Source organism: Mobula birostris, chromosome 19 (genome assembly GCF_030028105.1).
Source record: "Mobula birostris isolate sMobBir1 chromosome 19, sMobBir1.hap1, whole genome shotgun sequence".
In the NCBI taxonomy this organism is placed as follows: Eukaryota; Metazoa; Chordata; class Chondrichthyes; order Myliobatiformes; family Myliobatidae; genus Mobula; species Mobula birostris.
Window position 1 is genome coordinate 3,566,532 of NC_092388.1, and position 24,841 is coordinate 3,591,372.

The 24,841-nt window shown below is 42.5% G+C and overlaps 1 protein-coding gene across 5 annotated transcripts in view; it reads right to left on the reverse strand.

Moving 5' to 3' along the window:
- The window catches only part of LOC140212388 (zinc finger protein 385D-like), a 345,265-nt gene that overhangs the window by 75,646 nt on the left and 244,778 nt on the right, over positions 1-24,841 (reverse strand). For all 5 annotated transcript variants that reach the window (XR_011889708.1, XR_011889707.1, XM_072283136.1 and 2 more), the window contains one exon: positions 14,084-14,246. Coding sequence is in view for 3 of the 5 variants with exons in the window: in XM_072283136.1 (XP_072139237.1) it covers positions 14,084-14,246 (163 nt within the window). In the remaining 2 variants the exon portion in view is untranslated. The remainder of the gene's footprint in view (positions 1-14,083; positions 14,247-24,841) is intronic.

Here is a 24,841-nt window from a genome sequence, read left to right on the forward strand (position 1 = left end):
GCCATCAATTCCGTCATCCAAATCATTGACATAGAATGTGATAAGAACCTGGCCCAACACCAGCCCCTGTAGAAACCACTTGTCACAAGCAGCCAACCAGAAAAAGCCCACTTTATTCACAGTCTTTGCCTTCTGCCAGTCAGCCAATCATGTACCCATGCTAGTACATTTCCTGTAATACCATGGGCTCTGATCTTGTTAAGTAGCCTCATGTATGGCACCTTATCAAAGGTCTGAAAGTCCAAATAAATAACATTTACTGACATGTCTATCCTGCCTGTTATTTTCTCAAATAATCCCAACAGATTGTCAGGCAAAATTTTCCCAAGATAACCATGCTGACTTTGTCGTATGCCTCCAAGTACCCCAAAACCTCAACCTTAATAATGGATTCCAATATTTTCCCAACTACTGAAGTCAGGCTAACTGGCCTATCATTTCTTTTCCTCTGCCTCCTTCCCTTTTTAAAGAGTGGAGTAACATTTACTATTTTCCATTTCTTGGGAACTATTCCAGAATCATCTAATTCTTGAAAGATCACAAATAATACTTCCACAGTCTCCTCACCTACCTCTTTCAGAACCTTGGAGTGTAGTCCATTTGATCCAGGTGACTTAGATACCTTCAGACTGTTCAGCTTCCAAGCACCTTCTCTTTAGTAAAAGCAATGACACTCACATCTGCCCCCTGACACTCTCGCATTTCTGGCATTTTCCTAGTGTCTTCCACAGTGAAGGGTGATGCAAAGTACTTATGAAGTTCATCCCCCATTACTACCTCTCCAGCATCATTTTCCAGAGGTCTAATGTCCACTCTTGTCTCTTTTTTATTCTTTATTATCTAATAAAATCTTTTTGCATCCAGTTCATATTATTGGCTAGCTTACCTTCATATTTCATCTTTTCTCTCTTTATGGGTTTTTAGTTGGTTTTCATTGGTTTTTAAGTTCAAAGTCTTTCGAGAGACTTTGAGACTTTTTTTTAACCATGCGCATGGTCTGTTCTTTATCAAATTACTGTATTGCTTTGCACTGTTGTAACTATATGTTATAATTATGTGGTTTTTGTCAGTTTTTTAGTCTTGGTTTGTCTTGTGTTTAGAAACATAGAAACATAGAAAATAGGTGCAGGAGTAGGCCATTCGGCCCTTTGAGCCTGCACCGCCATTTATTATGATCATAGCTGATCATCCAACTCAGAACCCTGCACCAGCCTTCCCTCCATACCCCCTGATCCCCGCAGCCACAAGGGCCATATCTAACTCCCTCTTAAACATAGCCAATGAACTGGTCTCAACTGTTTCCTGTGGCAGAGAATTCCACAGATTCACCACTCTCTGTGTGAAGAAGTTTTTCCTAATCTCAACCCTAAAAGGCTTCCCCCTTATCCTCAAACTGTGACCCCTCGTTCTGGACTTCCCCAACATCGGGAACAATCTTCCTGCATCTAGCCTGTCCAATCCCTTTAGGATTTTATACGTTTCAATCAGATCCCCCCTCAATCTTCTAAATTCCAACGAGTACAAGCCCAGTTCATCCAGTCTTTCTTCATATGAAAGTCCTGCCATCCCAGGAATCAATCTGGTGAACCTTCTTTGTTCTCCCTCTATGGCAAGGATGTCTTTCCTCAGATTAGGGGACCAAAACTGCACACAATACTCCAGGTGTGGTCTCACCAAGGCCTTGTACAACTGCAGTAGTACCTCTCTGCTCCTGTACTCGAATCCTCTCGCTATAAATGCCAGCATACCATTCGCCTTTTTCACCGCCTGCTGTACCTGCATGCCCACTTTCAATGACTGGTGTATAATGACACCCAGGTCTCGTTGCACCTCCCCTTTTCCTAATCGGCCACCATTCAGATAATAATCTGTTCTCCTGTTTTTGCCACCAAAGTGGATAACTTCACATTTATCCACATTAAATTGCATCTGCCATGAATTTGCCCACTCACCCAACCTATCCAAGTCACCCTGCATCCTCTTAGCATCCTCCTCACAGCTAACACTGCCGCCCAGCTTCGTGTCATCCGCAAACTTGGAGATGCTGCATTTAATTCCCTCATCCAAGTCATTAATATATATTGTAAACAACTGGGGTCCCAGCACTGAGCCTTGTGGTACCCCACTAGTCACTGCCTGCCGTTCTGAAGAGGTCTCGTTTATTCCTACTCTTTGCTTCCTGTCTGCTAACCAATTCTCTATCCACATCAATACCTTACCCCCAATACCGTGTGCTTTAAGTTTGCACACTAATCTCCTGTGTGTGATATCATTCTGGAGGAACATTGTATCATTTCTTAATGCATGCATTACTAAATGACAATAAAAGAGGACTGCATGTCCTCATAATCTAAATCTAGCCTTCCCAATTCTCTACCTGCCCAACAGTTTTTACAATATTCGAAGCTCTCTCCTTTGCTTTATGCTGTCTTTGACTTCCCTTGACAGCCATGGTTGCACCATACTGCCTTTAGAATACTGACGAAGGGTCTCAACCCGAAACGTTGACTGTACCTCTTCCTATAGATGCTGCCTAGCCTGCTGCGTTCACCAGCATTTTTTGTATGTGTTGCCTTTAGAATACTTCATCTTCAGAAGTATTTTTCCTGTACCTTGCAAATTTTCCCCAGAAACACCTGCCATTGCTGTTTTACCATCATCCCTGCTAGAGTCCTATCACAGTGGGGTGCTGGGAACGGACCCAAATGCAAGACACAGACACTGAAGTATGAGGAACAGGACTTGACTAGAGTAGGGACGTGACAGGATACAGACAAGGAGCAGGGACAAGAACACAGACTTGGGCTAGGAGGCAGGCTGGGGTCTTGGATCTTGAGCTTGGAGGCAGGCTGGGGTCTTGGATCTTGAGCTTGGAGGCAGGCTGGGGTCTTGGATCTAGAGCTGGGAGACCCGGAGTCCTGAGTCCACGGACCGGACCTTGAACCGGAATGCAGACTTCATGGACCGGACCATGACAGTCCCTATCCAATCAACTTTGGCCAGCTCCTTTCTCATGCCTCTGTTATTCCCTTTACTGATACATCTGATTTTAGCCTCTTCTTCTCAAACTGCAGGGTGAATTCTATCATATTATGACCAATGTCTCCTAACGGTTCCTTTACCTTACACTCTCTAATTCAAATCTGGTTCATTACACGACACACAATACAGAATTGCCTTTCACCTAGTGGGCTCAACCATAAGCTGCTCTAAAAAGACATCTTATAGGCATTCTACAAATTCCCTGTCTTGAAATCCAGCACAGACCTGATTTTCTCCAAAATACCTGTAGATTGAAATCCCCCAAATTATCAAAACATTTCAAAGTTGCTGGTGAACGCAGCAGGCCAGGCAGCATCTGTAGGAAGAGGTGCAGTCGACGTTTCAGGCCGAGACCCTTCATCAGGACTAACTGAAGGAAGAGTGAGTAAGGGATTTGAAAGTTGGAGGGGGAGGGAGAGATCCAAAATGATAGGAGAAGACAGGAGGGGGAGGGATAGAGCCAAGAGCTGGACAGGTGATTGGCAAAAAGGATACGAGAGGATCATGGGACAGGAGGTCCGGGAAGAAAGACAAGTGGGGGGGGGGGACCCAGAGGATGGGCAAGAGGTATATTCAGAGGGACAGCGGGAGAAAAAGGAGAGTGAGAGAAAGAATGTGTGCATAAAAATAAGTAACAGATGGGGTACGAGGGGGAGGTGGGGCCTTAGCAGAAGTTAGAGAAGTCGATGTTCATGCCATCAGGTTGGAGGCTACCCAGACGGAATATAAGGTGTTGTTCCTCCAACCTGAGTGTGGCTTCATCTTTACAGTAGAAGAGGCCGTGGATAGACATGTCAGAATGGGAATGGGATGTGGAATTAAAATGTGTGGCCACTGGGAGATCCTGCTTTCTCTGGCGGACAGAGTGTAGATGTTCAGCAAAGCGGTCTCCCAGTCTTATAAGGTGTTGTTCCGTCTGGGTAGCCTCCAACCTGATGGCATGAACATCAACTTCTCTAACTTCCGCTAAGGCCCCACCTCCCCCTCGTACCCCATCTGTTACTTATTTTTATGCACACATTCTTTCTCTCACTCTCCTTTTTCTCCCTCTGTCCCTCTGAATATACCTCTTGCCCATCCTCTGGGTCCCCTCCCCCCTTGTCTTTCTTCCCGGACCTCCTGTCCCATGATCCTCTCGTATCCCCTTTTGCCAATCACCTGTCCAGCTCTTGGCTCTATCCCTCCCCCTCCTGTCTTCTCCTATCATTTTGGATCTCCCCCTCCCCCTCCAACTTTCAAATCCCTTACTCACTCTTCCTTCAGTTAGTCCTGACGAAGGGTCTCGGCCTGAAACGTCGACTGCACCTCTTCCTACAGATGCTGCCTGGCCTGCTGCGTTCACCAGCAACTTTGGTGTGTGTTGCTTGAATTTCCAGCATCTGCAGAATTCCTGTTGTTTGCGTTATCAAAACATTGCTCTTTTCACAAACCTTTTCTTTCTCCTGGTGTAATTTGTAGACCACATCCTGACTACTGTTCAGAGGCTTGTATATAACATCAGTCACGGTCCCTAAATATCCGCAGTTTTCCTGTGTCGGATTTTCCATTTCTGGGTTATATGGCTATATGATATTTAAACATGGTTTAAATAAAATGAGAAAGGTTGGAAGTGAAAACACAGTCTGTTGGGATGTTCCTTCACTGAGCTGCCTTTCTCTGTTGTCACGTCCCTTCTCTTCTCCTCATCGTTGTTCACAACAGCTGCCAATGGCTATGTCAGGATGATGGTAATGTGTTGCTGCCTACAACAGACCATAAATCTGTAAACTGTTGATTGCTTTGGACAGCAGAACAATTGCCTGAGCAGGGCAGTGATCTGTCTGTTTGACCAGGTTGTAGGCAATGCTAAAGGTTTTCATTGTCTGCATGTTGCTCCCGTGTGTATGTGTTGTATCGGCTGTGAGAGGCAGTCCTCTCTGCCTCCCAGCATGCCTCCACTGAGCAAAGTGGAGAAATATGGAATGAATGTATCATGACAATTACATACTCTCTGAATTGACCTTGGACTTTCTGACTAACAGACCCAACCTCTCCTCCGCCATTCTCACCCTGAACACCGGCGTGCCTCAAGGCTGTGTGTTGAGCCCTCTTCTGTACTCCCTTTTCACCTACGACTGCGTTCCTGTACATGGTTCTAACTCCATAATCAAGTTCGCAGACAACACCACGGTGGTTGGCCTGATCAGAAGGGATGACGAGACGGCCTACAGGGACAAGGTCCAGCACCTGGCCGCGTGGTGTGCTGACAACAACCTGGCCCTTAACACCCAGAAGACCAAGGAGATCATTGTGGACTTCAGACATGCCAGGAGCCACACTCACGTCCCCATCTACATCACCAGAGCTGCAGTGGAGCATGTATCAAGCTTCAAACTCTTTGGTGTCCACATTTCCGAGGATCTCACCTGGTCCCTGAACTCCTCCATCCTGATCAAAAAGGTGCAACAGCACCTTTATTTCCTGTGGAGCATCAAGAAAGCTCACCTCTGTCCCTGGATACTGACGGACTTTGACCGCCGTACCATTGAGAGTATACTCACCAACTGCATCTCAGTGTGGTATGGCAATTGTCCTGTATCAGACCGCAAAGCACTCCAGCGTGCGGTGAAAACTGCCCAGCGGATTATCGCCACCCAATTGCCCACCATTGAGAACATCTACTATAAACGCTGCCTGGGTAGGGCAGAAAGCATTATCAAGGATGCATCTCACCTTAACCATGGACTTTTTACTCTTCTCCCATCCGGTAGGCGCTACAGGAGCCTCCGCTCCTGCACCAGCAGGCACAGGAAGAGCTTCTTCCCTGAGGCTGTGACCCTGCTGAACCTCACATCACAGTGCTAAGCAGTATTGCACCCATATTGTACTGTCTCAGTACTTTTATATTTGTGTGCTGTAGCACTTACTTTTTATTTGCAGTTATTTTGTAAATAACACTATTGTTTGCATTTCTGGTTAGAAGCTAACTACATTTCATTGGCTTTGTATCTGTACTTGGCACAATGACAATAAAGTTGAATCTAATCTAATCTAATCTGAAGGTAACTTCTTGTTATTCTTTCTTACCCCTCTTCTAATATTGGTCCATCTGTGCACTTGGGATATTACTGTGACACTGTAATTTCCTTTGGGATCAATAAAGCATCTATTTAACTGAACATGGTGACCCAGCTACAATAGACTGTGTGTGTGTGTGTGTGTGTGTGTGTGTGTGTGTGTGTGTATGTGTCTGTCTGTCTGAGTCTGGGTGTGCATCTGTGTGTGTGTGAATGTGTGTGCGTCTTTCTGTCTGTCTTGCTGTCTGTATCTGGGTGTGCATGTGTGTGTGCGTGTGTGTGTGCGTGTGCCTGGGTGACTGCGTGTGTGTGAATGTGACATTGTGTGTGTGTCTGTGTGAGTGTGTGTCTGTGTGAGTGTGTGTCTGTGTGAGTGTGTGTCTGTGTGAGTGTGTGTGATACACAGGGGAGAATTATTGTGTGTGGTTGAGCCAATTACAGGTAAAAGTCAGTCGAGTTTATAGTCATCTGCCCAAGTCCACGTGTACACAGGCACAATGAAAAACTTACTTGCTGCAGCATTAGTCACAGAGCATCAGATAACCCACATTCACAAGAAAAACATAAATAAGAATAAATTCAAAGCAACACGCACAGGAGGAACTCAGCAAGTTGGAGAGCACCTATGGAAATGAATGAGTAGTTGACATTTCAGACCGAGACCCTTCACCAGGTCTGAGAAGGAAGGGGGAATATGCCAGAATATAAAGGTGGTGGGAGGGGAAGGAGGACAGTTAGAAGGTGTCAGGTGAAGCCAGGTGGGTAGGTGGTAAAGGTAAAGGACTAGAAGGGAAGGAATATGATAGGAAAGGAGAGTGGACCTTAGGATAAATGGAAGGGGGAGGGGACAGACAGGTGAGAAGGGATAAAAGGCCAGATTAGGGAATGGAAGAAAAGGGGAGGGGTAGGGAATTTTTTTTTTTTTTTTATATACAGGAAGGAGAAATCGACATTCATGCCATCAGGTTGGAGGCTACCCCGATGGAATATAGGGTGGCCTCATCTTACTAGAAAGAACAAATTTAGAACAAAAAGCGATGAGGTCTATGTTAGAGCAGAGATCATGGTGATCACAGCAGGTTTGTGCTTGTTGGTTCAAGAACCGAATGGTTGAAGGGAAGTAACTATTCTTGAACCTGGCGGTGTACTCAGTTTGAGTCATGAATATAGTCAGGCGTGGGTCACATTCCAGTCTTTTATCTGGACAGACCTCTAGACATTATCCCGTGGTGCACCACGGTGGTGTCGCAGTCAGCGTGATGCTATTACAGTCAGAGTTCAGAGTTCAATCCTGATATCCCCCGTAAGGAGTTTGTACGTCTTCCCCATGGAACACGTAGGTTTCCTCCAGGTGCTCTGGTTTCCTCCCACAAGCCAAAGATGTACCAGTTAGTAGGTTAATTGGGCACTGTACATTGCCCTGTGATTAGGCTAGGGTTAAATGGGGGGGGGGGGGAGGGTTGCTGGTGGTATGTCTCAAAGAGCCGAAAGGGCCCATAGGGCACTGTATCTCTAAGTAAATTAATTAATTATACCGCTGTCAGGCTCGTTAGTTGCAAATAGTTACAGCCTAATGAAATGAGGGCATCAGGAAAACCAATCCTCTTCAAACTCCAATTACCAGTATTGGCTTAGACGATAGTGACACAGTGATCATGCCCCGAGGTTACAGGAAGGCAAGTGGAAAATGACAGAATTGAGCAAGGTATCCTTTACACATTTATAATTCCTTCATCAGCATTTTCCTACTGATTGAACATATATTGAAGGGAAACACTTTAATGCATATTTAATAATGCAAGTAATGAGAAGTTCTACTTGGCAAGTTGGAACATCATACGTTCAAATAGATTGGTATTTGGAATAGAACATGGAACATAGAAACTTAGAACATTGCATCAGCAAATCTTTTAACCTACTCTAAGATCAACCTAACCCTTCCCTTCTACATCACTCCATTTTTCTATCATCCATGCATCTTTCTAAGAGTTTCTTCAATGCCCCCAATGTGTCTGCCTCTACCACCACCCCGGCAGGCATTCTACATACTCAACACTCTGTGTAAAAAGCCTACCGCTGACATCCCTCTTACACATTCCTCCAATCATCTTAAAATTATTTACTCTCATACTAACCATTTCTACACTGGACGATAGTCTCGGGCTGTCCACTCCATCTATCATCTTGTACACCGCTCATCCTCCTCTTCAGAGAGGTTGCTTACTTTACTAATCCTTGTAAAACATGCTCTCTAATCCAGGCAGCATCCTGGTAAATCTCCTCTTCACCCTCTCTAAGACTTCTACATCCAACCAAGCAACCAGAACTGAACACAATACTCCAAGCGTGGTCTCACCAAAGTTTTATAGACATTACCTCATGGCTCTTGAATATTGAACCTGGGGACTTTTCCTCAGAGCTTTTCCTGAAGACTGAAGCTTGAAAGATGTTGAGTTACTGCTAGTTTTCTAACTTCAAAACATTAAACTAATTCGAAGGAAGACATGGGAGCCTGAAATGTGAGTCTAAGTTTGTGTTTTCTTTCAATGAGGCATGCAGATATTACATGGTGGTGTGATGCTGTAAGCAATTCATGTATTTATACATTTAACCAATAATGTATTATTTAAATGAACAAGAATGCTTAATTAAACAATATATTTACAATATTACTGAAATACACAACACTCCTCCCTGCTTAGCTATAAACTTCAACTCAATATAAAATGTATCTTAACTATATACACAGCATACTATATAATACAAGTACTAAATACACACATCCACAATTTTTTAATTGTCCCATTCAGGACTAAAGATTTAATTGCTACGGAGGATTTCTTACTCTTGTGGGATAACAAGGGGGACCACACTGCTTGGCAGATGATGCCTGTGGCTGTAAAGACAATCTCAGAATCTGGGGCCTCCTCTGTAGTGGTTGTAGGAGTTGATTCTGAGGCCACAGGAAGTGGGTCTGACAGTCTGGACACCTTTCTTCTGCTAGCTTGTGCATCTTGATCTTGGAAAGATGCATTTAGTTCACTGGAGTATTCTCTTATTAATCCTATTGATCCCTTTATGATATGATCTCTCCTCTTGGTTTCCTCATCCACAAACATCACCTGACCAATCCTCAGTTTTTGGATCCCCATTGACTCTTTTCTTTTGGGACTTCTAGTCATCCAGCTGGGCTTTGATCTTTGCATCTACTTTTATAAGCAGCTTTTAGTCTTCCACTTGAAGTTCATGCAACAACCTTAATGCACGCAGGGTAGACCCTGGTTCTTCATCCCCACAAAAGTTGGATGCTTGCAACTTCCCTGAAGCTCCTTGAACTCTTTCAGCTTAAAACCAAGCCACATTTCACACCTAACAGCCTGATTAACATGTAAGACTGTAGGAAATTAAGATATAGCAGCAAAATTAGGCTATTTGGCCCACTGAATTTGCTCTGCCATTTCAGCATGGCCGATCAGCACCAAATTCCTGCCTTTTCCCTGTATCCCTTGATGCCCTGACCAATCAAGAATCTATCAGCCTCTGCCTTAAATATACATAAAGGCTTGGCCTCCACTGTTGTCTATGGCAAAGAATTCCACAGACTCACCACTCTCTGGCTAAAGAAATTACTCATCTCCATTTTAAAAGGACAGCCCTCTATTCTGAGGCTGTGTCCTCTCGTCTCAGACTCTTCCACCATAGAAAACATCTTCTCCATATACAGTCTATCAAGGCCTTTCACTATTTGATAGGTTTCAGTGAGGTCCCTCCTTGTCCTTTGAATTCTAGTGAACACAAGCCCAGAGCCATCAAGCACTCTTCATATGACAGGCCATTCAATCCTGGAATCAGAAGTTTTCTTAGGTATGTTGCCACAAAAACTATTGTGGTTGGATCACTGCTTTCTTCACCTTCACAATCTCTCTGACCAGCAAGCTCCTTCCTTATTCCAATATGCTTTATAGCCAGAGGCACAGAGGCACCACCAATACTTGTTTGCCCTCTGTTGGGCCACAGTTTATGGTGTACAGCATGCAGACACTTGTGGCATCATCCAGTACATTTCTGAATTCACTTTCGGTTGGCTCTATTGCCAGGATGTGCATACAAATGGTGGATGGATGGATCTCCAACCAAGTTGTAGTTGTCTCAGCCAATCACACTCCCACAATGCTGACCCTCCTGTTTTCACTGCATACAAGCCCAATGTGACTTGTTAGGTTGTTGTATTTCATTGTTATGGATATCATTCCCACAGGAGTTATCTTTTCTCCAGTATAAATTCTTACTTGGATATCTGTTCAGTATCTTTGAAATGCTGTTCAAACTCATTTTGTGGAATGACTGAAACAGCCAGATCAGAGTCCAATGCATTTTAATTAATTTGCTATTCACTTCTAAAGTGAGCCATATTGCTTGTCTATTGTTAGCAGTCACACTGTAAATCTCAAGGCTATTCAGTCCTGTGTCACTCTCATCATTATCAGATTCTGCATCAGTAGCGTATCAATTAGCACTCTTTTTAAAACTTCAACTTGACTTTTTAGCTTTTTCTCTTCTCTGTGCAGTTTGCCTGACATAGTCTTTGTGTATGTCCTACTTTATTGCAGTTTCTACAAGTTTCGCCTTTAAATCTGCATTTCTCTGGTGTATGTGAGCCCTTGCCATGATAGTAACACAATTTGTTAAGCTAGGCCAATTTCTGTTTAAATGTTCAATTTTGTTCACACTTACTTTCATTCCTGAAAGCAATTCAATTGCATCTTCATCTGTGATTTCCATTGATATAGCTATTTCAACTGCTCTCTTAAATGTAAGTTGTGCTTCACTTAGGAGCAATTTTTGAAGGCTTTCTTCTAAGATTCCACAAAGTAAACAATCTCTCAGTGTATCATTAAGACCATCATTGTTCAGATTAAGAGCCATCAATCCTCAGATTCTGCCATATATGCTGAAATGGACTCCCCTTCCTTTTGATTCCACTTATGAAATCTAAAGCATTTTGCAATCAACAATGGTTTTGGTTCTAAGTATTCCTGCATTACTTTCAAAATATCAGCAAAGCTCATTTTTGCTTATTTAGTTGGAGCAGTCTAACTTTGAAACAAACTATGTACCTTTAAACCCAAAGCACTCAGCAAAATTGGGACTTGTTTCTCATTGGCTATTTAATTTGCTTCAAAATACTGTTCAATTTCCTCAGTATATATGAGCCAATTATCCATTGTGCAATCAAATGCAACAATCTTTCTGATGTAGCCAGCCATTTCTCCTCCTTTTAATGATTATCACCTGGTACTCACTATTGATAAACCCTCAATTCTTTTGTTTACTGTCTTTTTTTTTAAACATGACTGCACTGCACTCCTTTTTTTACTCAGCATTTTTCACTGCGCTTTTTTTAAACTCAAATTTCTTGCTGCAATTCAACAGGTCAGTAGCTATCTCAGGTTTGTTTTAAAATATCTTGTCAGCAATGTTATGTTTTGTAACTTCAAAACTTAAACTAATTCAAAGGAAGACACAGAGTCCAAAATGTGAGTCTAACTTTGTGTTTACTTTAAGCGAGGCGCAAGTGTATCACGTGGTAGCGTGATGACATATGCAATTCACATATTTTTACATATAACCCATAATAAATTATTTAAACAAAGAATGCTTATTCAAAAACAATATACATACAAGATTACTCAAATATTATTGAAATATTAAAAACATAACAGTTACATCCTATGATTATAAGACCATAAGATATTGGAGCAGAATTAGGCCACTTGGCCCATTGAGTCTTATCCGCTATTCCATCATGGCTGACTTATTATTCTTCACAATCCTGTTCTCCTCCCTACTTCCATAATCTTATTAACCAAGAACCTATCGAACTCCACTTTAAGTACTGTATACCCAGTGACTTGGCCTCCACAACCGTCTGTGAAAATAAATTCCACAGGTACTTCACCTTCTGGCTAAAAAAAAAAAATCCACTTCATCTCTGTTCTAAAGAGATGTCTTTCTATTCTGAGGCTATGCCTTCTGGTCTTGGACTCCCCCACTACAGGAAATATCCACTCTATATGGGCCTTTCAAAATTGGATAGGTTTCAATAGGATCCCTCTCAATCTTCTAAACTTCAGCAATCAGAGACGTCAAACACTTCTCATACATTAACCCTTCCATTCCTGGGATCATTCTCATATAGCTCCTCCGAACCCTCTCCAATGCCAACACATCCTTTCTTTAATCAGGGGGCCAAATTTGCTCACAATACCCTAAGTACAATCTGACCAATACCTCCTAAAGCATCTGCTTGATTGAAAATAATGTGGTCCATTCATATGTTTATTATTTTGATGTCATAAGTGCAGTTTTGTAAGTGTGCCCCTCTTCACATTGTCTAGTTGGGTTAATGTTAAAAGCATTTTCACTATTACCATTCCCATTCCTCCTTTAACGGCACACACTCTGGAACAGAGACGCTAACATTACTTAGACTTCTAGTTTGTTTTCTTCCCCCTTATGGGGTATCACAAGGTAAAAAAAAACTCCATTGAATTAGGCAGATAACCTGCATTTGAGAAGTTGTTATCAGCAGAGTGAAGAATTGAGGCTGTACCAATGATATTTTAGTTTACAAAACCTTTTGCATTGTAACGTATCCTTACAGTATTTACAATGGAACTAAACATCAGCCAGATGTTTAAAATTCTAGTATTTGAATAGCTAACATTTATACTATCCCTTTTACATCAGTCTTAATGCGGTACAGACACGAAGGGCCAAGTGATCTAATTCTGCTCCTATATCTTATGCTCTTAATAGAGTTAAGCTTTCACATACTAATATTTTAATTTCAAATTTCTGGAAATGGAATTTCAGTAAAATATTTAGCCTATGGTTTGCTCAACACTTTAGTTTTAATTAAAACTGTTTTTTTTGCTAAACCACAAATTGTGTCCAGGGGATAAAAATGACTTGTGTTTATTATTGATACTGCAGTATTTTGGAATTTGTAAATGAATTAAAAAAAACTAGGATTCAAAGAACAGGTAGGGGAATTCTGACTTAAAACTTGTCTTTGTGGCAATACCCTGTTGTACCTAATTTTTCTTCCATCGTGGCGGACTTATCCCTTTTGATCCATTCTCCGGCCTTCTGCCTGTAACCTGTACAACACAGGGTCTGGAATTTGATTTAATGCCTACAGGCAGCAGTGCTTGTATTCCCCAGGTCCTGTTATTTCACAGAGGAATGGATACTGGACTTACTGGTCTGAAGATTCTGCAGATCCTGGAAATCTTGAGGAACTCAGCAGGTCAGGCAGCATCTATGGAGAGGAATAAAGAGTCAACGTTTCGGGCTGATACCCTTCATATGGAGAGACTCTTTATTCCTCTCCAAAGATGCTGCCTGACCTGCTGGCTAAAGGTTTCTCCTCATCTCTGTTCTAAATAGACCTTGTTCCATTTTGAGGCTGCACCATCTGGTCCTAGACTCCTCCCCGTGTCCACTGTATCTAGGGCAGGGGTTCCCAGCCTTTCTTATGTCGGAGTCCCCTACCATTAATCGAAGAGTCTGTCGATCCCAAATTGGGATCCCCTGACCTAGGCCTTTCAACAGGGATCTACCTCATTCCATTGAAAACCAGAAAGGCAGCAAAGTGCATATAATATAAAAAGGTTAGATTTAAGTCAGAGGTTCAATAGATTCTTGATTGGTCAGGGCATGGAGGGATACAGGGAGAAGGCAGGAGATTGGGACTAAGAGGAAGATGGGATCAGCCATGGTGAAATGGCAGAGCAAACTCAATGGGCCAAATGGCCTAATTCTGGTCCTATATCTTATGGTTTTAAATGGGTAATAAGGGGAAGAGCATTCCATTTTCACAGCTACGTAGAACAATATAAAGGCATACACTTTGGCCAAGCCTCAGCAACAAGAGAAAAAAAGGCACACGAATGAAAAAAAGAACAAAGGTATGTCTTAACCTGCTTTGTCAGAGCTGGCAGTGATGGTGGTGGTTGTGATAGAAGTGAAGGTGGTCTTTACGCTGTCCTTGGGAGTAACAGTTTTCTGCTTATTTTTCATGGCTTCCAGTGCTTTGAGCTTCTTGGCATGTTTAGTGCCTTTGTAGTGTGCCCCCGCCTGGCTCTACAAAGGGAAACAAATGAACCATGCAATCAGGCTCATTTCTCAACCGTCGTCCTCTGTATTGGTGAAAATACAGAACATCTTTCAATAACGGGCACCGCATTGCACGACCAATCACATTCACACTTTCAACCAGGAATCAAAATCACTTACATGTCCTGAGAAGCTGACGACAGGTGCCCTTATTGAAAGATCTTTTTAGACAGTGCTAGTGGTCATCGGAAACAAAAGATAAAAAGGAACACAGAACAGAAACACGTGCATGCTACTGATAAGGAAATAATAAATGACATGAAACATCAAGAGACGCTACGAATCTGCAGTCTAATTTATGAAACATACAGGCCGATATATCTTATGGGAAACAAAAGAGGTATTAAATGTTCTTTTATTTTATCTAAATACAATGAGTGACAGCATCCTGGCTCTGGTAGGATAACAAAATAAGCAGATTTTATAAAAAGCAGCTGAAGATGCAGTACTTCTGCTTGTAATTACACTTGGCCAGAAATTCACATCTTTATATACAAAATGCTAGAGGAACTCAGCAGGTCAGGCAACACCTATGACAGGAAATAAATGGCGAATGTTCCAGGTCAAGATGCTTCATCAAGACTGCAACACACACAAAATGCTGGAGGAACTCAGCATGTCAGGCAGCATCTATGGAGAGGAATTAACAGTCGAAGTTTCGGACTGAAACTATTCATCAGGATTCAAAACATTCACTGTTCATATGCGACCTCATCTGCCGGGTATCTCCAGCATTTTGTGTCTGTTGTGCGTTGCTCTGAATCTTCAGTATCTGCAGAACCCCTTGTGTTCATAACTTTGGGAGGTATCTCCAACAACTTCCAAAGGGTCTGCTCCTGATGAATGATCTCCAGTATTTATTCCCCTTCAGAGATGCGGCCTGACCAGCTGAGTTCCTCCAGTATTTTGTGCTACTTTGGATATCCAGCACCTACTGAACCTCTTATGTTCACATCTTTATTCTCATTTAGTCTAACATAAGGAACCTGCTGTATAATCAATCCTAATGTAAATTATTGGCAAGAATCCTGATATATGTGATAAACTGAAATGACAAAACACCTACAATATATTCATCCATAACTGAATGAGGATGTTGATACATGGCTGAATAAGGCCAGTCTGTAACAATTTACTGTAACTTCTGTCTGCATTGCAATTTCATGCTTGAAAATTATTTTGTAAATAACTTATGTTTTTTAGCATTATTACCTAGGAGTGTTATTCCACAAAACTTAGGAGTCCAATTTAAGACTGTATTTTGGGGTGGAACTAGATAAGATTTTAATAGACACAAGAGATTCTGCAGATGCTGGAAAAGACACAAAATACTGGAAGACTCAGTTTGCTAACCTCAGGGTCCTTCCTGGTGCTGTTCTCTACCCCAACACATACTTTGTAGCTCAGTGTTAATCAGAATCATGTTTATGTTCATTAACATTAGTTGTGAAATTTGTTGTTTTGTGGCAGCCATATATAAAACAAGTTTGAGGAGATCTGGTATGTCACCAAAGGCTCTGGCAAATTTCTACAGATGTATCACCATCTGGTATGGAGGGGCCACTGCACAGGACTGGGAAAAGCTGCAGAGTGTTGCAAATTCAGCCAGCTCCATAATGGGCACGAGCCTCCACACCATCAAGGACATCTTTAACAGGCGATGCTTCAAAAACATCACTCGTCACCCAGGACAGGCCTTCTTGTTACTACCATTGGGCAGAAGATAAAGGAGGCTGAAGACATGCATTCAGATGTTTAAGAACAGCTTCTTCCCCTCATGAAAACTACCTCAGATTTTGCTCTGTTTTTGATCTACATATATAAGTTCCCCCTACCTTTTAAATGTTCCCAATAGCGTGTGTCTCAAATAACCTCTGACAACTAAGTCCAGCTCCTGGCCTACACGTGTGGCTTAGTGGCTAATCCTGGCGGAACTGCTTCTACTGACAGGAGAAGGGGCAAAAGTGCGTTACTGGCACCTTAAAGCCAGTCACTTCAGGCAGATGGGGCTCATCAGTCGTGGTTGGCAGCTCATCTAGGAGAAGGAAAAATCTGAACTCAAACCTCTGCTGCTTGTAGCTATACCCATTTAAGGGGAAGGCTTTGGGAATAAACCCAAGGAAAAAGCCAGAGCTGGGGTCCCTAAGACAGTCCTACGTTGAGTTCAACGTGGACTGGAAACTCCTGTGATGACACTGAGGCCAAATTGTATCAGTCTCTGCCTTTATTCTGGATTTATCAGCTACGTAGAGAGGGGGAGCTTGCTGCACGGGTAACAGCTTGCTCTCTGTATTGTACTGTGTATCACTTAGATAGCTGGGACACAACATCCATGGTTGACCCAGACCAGTGGAGGTTCTCATGTCTTATTGTAGTTTATAGTATAATTTTTTTATTTCTTGCACTGTACTGCTACCACAAAACAACAAGTTTCACAACATACATCAGTGATAATAAACCTGATTCAACAAATTACTATTGGTTATAATAAAAACAAATTGTATAAAAGAGTGAAAGTAGAGAAGTCAAACTCATTTCTCAAGGATCAGAGACGTCATCCATGTTTTCTTCTGCACACAGAAGTAGGTGGGGTGGACGCTGGATACTTCCCTGGAATTCAGGAATTCCCTTTGATAGCCTTCTGCCAGGAGCATCTGACCTCAAACCAGAGGGCATCCTTGGTATTAGTATTGGAATCGGAATTGGTTTATTATTGCCCCATGTACCAAGATACAGTGAAAATATGTCTTGGATATTGCTTCTACAGATGTAATTACTACAAAGTGCAGTGAGGTAAAACAAGGTAAAACAATAATGCAGAATGATTGTTTAGAGAGAGTGCAGAGGAGATTTACCAGGACGCTACTTGGATTAGAGTGCGTGTTTTATGATGAAAGGTTGAGTGAGCCAGGATTTTTCTTTTTGGAGCGAAGCAGGATGAAAGGTGACTTGATAGAGAGGTACCAGATGATAAGAGGCCTAGTATGATTGGACAGTCAGAGACTTTTTCCCATTAATGGCTATAATGGAAGATTGATCTTTGTTTTTCTGCCAACCCAATCAAATAGAGATTCATTAACAAGGGCAAATAAAAACAAGGCAGGGGCAAGTGGAGCAGCCATTGTCGAAGTGGACCAGTGTTAGACCGGGGAGGCTTTGGTAAGAACAGGCTTGGGCAAGTAAGTTTCTGTTAAGTTTCTTCTTCCTCATTCTTCATCTGTTAGTGCATAGTTAATGCAGTGAGAATGGCTCCAGACTTTGTGTTCTTTGTGTGAGATGTGGGAATTCTGAGAGATCTCCAGCCTCCCAGATAACCACATCTGCATCAGATGCAACGAGCTGCAGTTCCTCAGACAACATGTTAACGAACTGAACCTCAATGACCTTTGGCTCATTTGGAAAACTGAAGTAATAAGTAGTCACCCCGAAGGGAGGTAGTCACCCCTAAGTCGCAGGATTCTGTGGGTGTGATAGAGACATTCAGATGGTATGTTGCCTCCTAGATGCCATAGTCGGGGACGTCTCAGACTGAGTCCATAGCATTCTAAAGGGGGAGGTCTTGGCTAGTATTACCAATATGTAACATAGACATAGGTAGAAAAAGGGAGGGGGTCCTGAAGAGAGATTTTAGGGAGGAAGGAAGAATGCTGAATAGGAGGACCTCCAGCATAGTAATCTCTGGATTTCTGCCTGTGCCATGCACCAGATCTGACAGTGAATGGTGCAGGGAGCAAGGTTTTAGATTTCTGGATCATTGGGATCTCTTCTGGGGAAGATATGACCTGCACAAAAAGGGCCATGTTACACCTGAACCCAAAAGGGACCGATACCCCTGCAGCCAGGTTGTACGAGCTGTTCGGGAGGAATAAACCAATTTGACAGCGGGATAGGAACCAGAATGATAAGGCTTTCTCAATAAGCCTTGCATGGGGCACCTTATCAAATGCCTTGCTGAAATCCATATTCACTACATCTACTGCTCTATCTTCATCAATGTAGATAAAGCATCCTCAAAAAATTCAATCACACTTGTAAGGTACAACCTGCCTTTGACAAAGCCATGCTGAATATTCCTACTCATATCATGCCTCTCCAAATGTTCATAAATGCTGCCTCTCAGGATCTTCTCCATCAACTTATCAACCACTGAAGTAAGACTCACTGGTCTATAATTTCCTGGGCTATCTCTACTCCCTATCTTGAATAAGGGAATAACATCTGCAACCCTGCAATCCTCTGGAACCATTGATGATGCAAAAATTATCGTCAGAGGCTCAGCAATCTCCTCCCTTACCTCCCACTGTATCCTGAAAAGGGGTACATCCCTTCCAGTCCTGGTGACTTAACCAACTTGACACTTTCCAAAAGCTCCAGCACATCCTCTTCCTTAATATCTACATGCTCAAGCTTTTCAGTCTGCTGCAAGTCACCACTACAATCGCCGAGTTCCTTTTCCGTAGTGAATACTGAGGCAAAGTATTCATTAAGTACCTCTGCTACCTCCTCTGTTCCATACACACTTTTGCATTGTCACACTTGATTGGTCCTATTCTCTCACGTCTTACATACTTGTAGAATGCCTTGGGGTTTTCCTTAATCCTGCTCACCAAGGCCTTCTCATGGCCCCTTCTGGCCGTTACAGAGTTACAGAGGCATGAGAGAGGAGCTGGCCAAAGTTAACTAGAAGGGAGCACTTCCAGGGATGATAGCAGAACTGCAATGGCTGGGTTTGGCACGAGACATTTGGAAGACACAGAATAGATATTTCACAAAGAAAAAGTGGCATGCTAAGGGCAGGATGACGTCACCATGGCTGAGAAGGGAAGTCAAAACACCATAAAAGCAAAAGATGGCATTTAATAGAGCAAAAATTTGTGGGATTTTATAAAATTGGGAAGCTTCTAAGAAACCAGTGGAAGGCAAATAAGAAAGCCGCAATGAGGGAAAAGATGAAGTACAGAGGTAAGCTAGTCAATAATATCAAAGGGTATACCTGAAGTTTTTTCAGATACTGTATCTAAGGAGTAAAAGAGAGTTGTGAGTAGATATCAGACCATTGGAAAATGATGCTGGAGAGGTAGTAATAGGGGACAAGGAAACAGCAGATGAACTGGATAAGTATCTTGCATCGGTCTTCACTGTGTAAGATACTGGCAGTATGCCAGGAGTTTGAGAGTGATAGGGTAAAGAAGTGATTGCTATGGAGAAGGTTCTTGGGAAGCTGAAACATTTGAAGATAGATAAGTCACCTGGACCAGGTGGACTAAATTCCAGGGACCTGAAGTTGGTAGCTGAAGAGGTTGTGGAGGCATTAGGAATGACCTTTCAAGAATCAGTAAATTCTAGCATGGTTCCAGAGTACTGGAAAACTACAAAGGTCACTCCACTCTTGAAGTAGTTAGGGAGGCAGAAGAAATGAAGTTATAGACCTGTTAGCCTTACCTCAGTGGTTGGGGAGATGTTGGAATCCATTATTAAGGATGAGGTATCAGGGCACTTGGATGCACATGATAAAATAGACCAAAGTTATCATGGTTTCCTTAAGGGAAAACCTTGCCCGACAAACTGTTGAAATTCTTTGAGGAAATAACAAGAGGGATAGACAAATTGGTAGGGACCTTGGAGAATGTGGACTTTCAGAAGGCATTTGACAAGGCACCTCTTAACAAGATAAAGCCCATGGTATTACAAGAAAGATACTGGCATGGGTAGAGGATTGGCTGATTGGCAGGAAGCAAACAATGGAAATAAAGGGAGCCCTTTCTGGTTTGCTGCTGGTGACCAGTCGTGTTCCTCAGGGGTTGGTGTTGGGACTGGTTCTTTTTACGTTATATGTCAATGATTTCGATGGTGGAATTGATGGCTTTGGGGCCAGGTATGCATATGCTACGAAGATAGGTGGAAGGGCAGATAATGTTGGGGAAGCAGAGAGGCTGCAGAGGCAGATTAGAAGAACAGACAAAGAAATGGCAGATGGAAGTCAGTACCAGGAAGTGTATGGTCGTGCACTTTGGTAGAAGGAACAAAAGCAGAGACTGTTTTCTAAATGAGCACTTAATTCAAAAATCCAAAATGTAAGATGACTTGGGAGTGTTCGTGTAGGATTCCCTGAAGGTTAACTTGCAGTTTGAGTCTGTGGTGAAGAAGACAAATGCAATGTTAGCATTCATTTTGAGAGGAATGTAATGTTGAGGATTTATAAGGCACTAGAGGGGCCTCATTTGGGGTATTGTGAGCAGTTTCCAAAGATTCAAAGTGTGTATACCGTATAACCGGAGATTCATCTTCCCACAGACAGGCCCAAAACAAACAAAAGCATGGAACCTGTTAAAAACACATCGTATCTGAGAAAGGATGTGCTGACATCGGAGAGGGTTCAGAGGAACTCATGAGAATGTGCCAGGAATGAAACAGTTATCATATGAGGAGCATTTAAGTGCTCTGGGCCTGCACTCGCTGGAATTTAGAAGAATGGGGGGATATCTCATGAAATACATCAAATTTTGATTGGTGTAAATACCATGGACATGGAGAGAATGTTTTCTATAGTGGGGGAGTTTAGAACCAGAGGACACTTCCTGAGAACAGAAAGACATCCAGTTAGAAAGAGATGGAGAAATTTCTTTAGCCAAAAAATGGTGAAGTTGTGGAATTCATTGCCACAGGAGACTGTAGAGACCAAGTCATTAGGTGTATTTAAGGCAGAGATTGATAGCTGCTTGATTAGTCAGGGTGTGAAAGTTTACAGGGAGAAGGAAGGAGAATAAAGTTGAGAGGGAAAATGAATCAGTCATGGTGAAATGGTGGAGCAGACTTGATGGGCCAAATGGCCTAATTCTGCTTCTATCTCTATTGATCCTATCCTTGTCCTAAATCATTGCTGTTAATATTGTGGATATGCACAGGCTGTTTCTGATAGTGGGGTAGTCTAAGCCCAAAGGGTACAGCCTCAGAATACAAGAGCATCCCTTTAGAACAGAGAAGAGGATGAATTTCTTTAGCCAGAGGAAGGTAAATCTGGAATTTGCCACAAATGCCAGTGGGGGCCAAGTCTTTGGGTGTATTTAAAGAAGTGTTTGATGGATTCTTGCGTCTGTCAAAAGTTATGGATTGAAGGCAGGAGAATGGGTTTGAGACCCATGATGGAGTGGTGGAGCAGACTCAATGGGCTGAATGGCCTCATTCTGCTCCCATGTCTCATTGTTTTATGGTCTGTCAGCCTCTTCAGCATAGGCAGGAGCGAAAGCTTTGTCTTGTATTCTCCTTCTTTGCCAAGAACCCTGCTTTCCAACACCCTAAATTAGCACATTGTAAAATATCCTTGTTGGCATTTTAAACCTCCTCAAGACACTGTCACCCTGTAGCATTAAACTATCAGGGAAGCAAACTTCCTTCAAGTGAAGAGTAACTGTGACTATCTTATGCATTAAGATCCCCTCCACTGTAACAAAGGACAGGTAACTGTAACACTTCACATTCACAAGCTGTGCAGAGAAATATCACACAATTTTCTGTGGGCTCAATAGCCTAAAACATTCTTCAGTGGTTACAAAAATAAGATTGTTGTGCAAAGGGAACAAAAAGCAATGTCATTTTAAATGGCCCTTTGAAGCTGTGATTTCATCCTGAGCAAAGGCCTGAGCTTTACCACATGGAACAAATGGTTTTTGGAGAACTTTGTGGTGGTCACACAGGGCAGGTGCAAATTACCTTCAGGCTGGTCAGTTATTGCCCTGGTATGAAGTGCTAAAAAGAATAATCCAATTTGTTATATTTAGTGATTCTTCATTGGTGAAATCAGAATCATAATTAGGTTTACTATCATTGACATACAGGTATAATGTGAACTTTGTTGTTTTGTGCCAGCAGTGCAGGACAAAACATAAAATATACCACAAATTACACTAAGGAATATTGTATATACAATACTTAACATATAATATAACTACATAGAATATTATATATTTATTTTGTATATGATAAGTAGAAATTGGACTAGCCATGATGAAACGCTGGAGCAGACTCAATGGGCCAAACAGCCTAATTCTGCTCCTATACCTTATGGTCTAACAGAGAGTTTGGATAAAATGGAGACAAATAGATTTGTCTCCTGAAGCAATTTTTAGTGGTGTGTGTACACAGTCTGGATATAGAGACATGTGAGAGGATGCTCTTTGGTCATTCTGTAGAGGCACAGGAGAGGATGCTCTATGCACTTACAAAGACAATGCCAGAATGGTTACATAATGCCCATTTGAAAAGGTGATCCAGCTGGGCCTCTTGTGGAACTATGAGGGCAAGAGCAGAGAACAGAGGGCTTCAAAAATTTGAAAGGTTTTGACAGAGTAAACACAGATAATTTCTCCTCAAATGACTAAACAATCAATCATGCTGCCATCACCAAATCAATCAGACTTTACCTTTACTTGTGTACAAAGAAAACAGTTCAACCCCATCATCAAACTTCTCTAATGCTTCAGCTCAAAATTGTCAGTTTTATACAATTATTGACCAATTGAAAGCATGTGTGCTTTCTAATCACTTGATTGCATACACAGGATTTCAATTACAATATACTCTTCAGGTGTTCATATCCAATTAGGAATACAAACTAGTCAACCCTTATTTTGTACTTCATCTGATCAAAAGTGGCCAATTATTGAGTGCAATTGTTTCATAGAAACTTCCAGTCCTTGATTCATATCCTTGTCTTGTGTTGGTCTGCCTGGTGTGCCTGGGTCCCGTACTGAAAGTGTAGTTGTACTCTCAGAGACCTCTGCCATCACATTCACCGAACCAGCTTTAGAAAGTGACCAAAGAACACAGGACAGTACAACAACATAAATGCCCTTTGGCCCACAATATTGTGCCAACATTTTAACCCTCTCTAAGATCAATCTAACCCTTTTCTCTCTCATAGCCCTCCATTTTTCTATCTTCCAGATGCCTATCTACGAGTCTGTTAAATGTCCCTAATGTATTTGCCTCCACCACCACCCCAGCAGCACGTTCCATTCTCAGCGTTAAAAAACCTACCTCTGACATTCCCACCTATACTTTCCTCCAAGCACCTTAAAATTCTGCTCCCTCATATTTAGCCATTTGTGCCCTGGGCAAAAGTCTCTAATTGTCCAGTCAATCTATGACTCTTATCATCTTGTGAACCTCTGTCAAGTCACCTCTTTGCTCCAGCTCACTGAATTTATCCCGATAAGATATGCTTTCTAATCCAGGAACATACTGGTAAAACTCCTCTGCACCCTTGCACCCTCTCTAAAGCTTCCACATCTTTCCTATAATGAGGCAAGCAGAAGTGAACGCAATACTCCACGTGTGGTCTATCCAGGATTTTATAGAGCTGCAACATTACCTCACTGCTCTTGAGCTCAATTCTCTGACTAATGAAGGCTGACACTCCATACGCCTTCTAAACCACCCTATCAAGTTGTGCTGCAACTTTGAGGGATCTATGGATGTGGACCTCAAGATCCTTCTGGTCCTCAACACTGCTAAGAACCCTGCCATTAACCTTAGACTCATTTAGTAAGGACTTCAAATTTGACCTTCCTTAGTGAATTACTTCACAGTTCTCTGGATTGAACTCCATCTGCCACTTCTCAGCCCAGCTCTGCATCCTCAGCCCATTGTAACCCACAATAACCTTCTACACTACCCGCAACATCACCGACAATCCTGTCATCTACAAACTTACGAATGCACACTTCCACTTCCTCATTCAAGTCAGCTATAAAAGTCACTAACAGCCGTGGTCGCAGACAGATCCGTAGAGTCACAGACTAGTACGGCACAGGGACAGGGCATTCAGTCCACAACGTTGTGTCCAGCCAGCTCAAAAGCAAGACAAAAACACTCAACCCTCCTACCTACACAATGTCCATATTCCTCCACCTTCCTTATGTCCATGTGCCTACCCAAACGTTTCTTATGCATTTGCCACTACCACCAGACCAGGCAGTGCATTCCTGGTGTTCACCACTCTCTGAATAAAAAACTTACCCCACACATCCCCCGTGAACCTACACCCTCTCACCTTCAATGCATGCCCTCTGGTATTAAACATTCCAACCCTGGGAAATAGATACTCCCTGTGTACTCTACCTACACCTTCATAACCTTATGAACCTCTATCAACACACATCAAAGTTGCTGGTGAACGCAGCAGGCCAGGCAGCATCTCTAGGAAGAGGTACAGTCGACGTTTCGGGCCAGGACTCTTGACGAAGGGTCTCGGCCCGAAACGTCGACTGTACCTCTTCCTAGAGATGCTGCCTGGCCTGCTGCGTTCACCAGCAACTTTGATGTGTGTTGCTTGAAATCTCCAGCATCTGCAGAATTCCTCGTGTTTACGTTTTTAAGAACCTCTTTCAGATCTCCCCTCAGCTTCCAGCGCTCCTGAGAAAACAACCCAAGTTTATCCAGCCTCTTGTGATAGCACATGCCCTCTAAACCAGGCAGCATTCTGGTAAACTTCTTCTGCACCCTCTCCAAAGCCTCAACATCCTTCCTATAGTGAGGTGACCTGAACTGTATGGAATACTCAA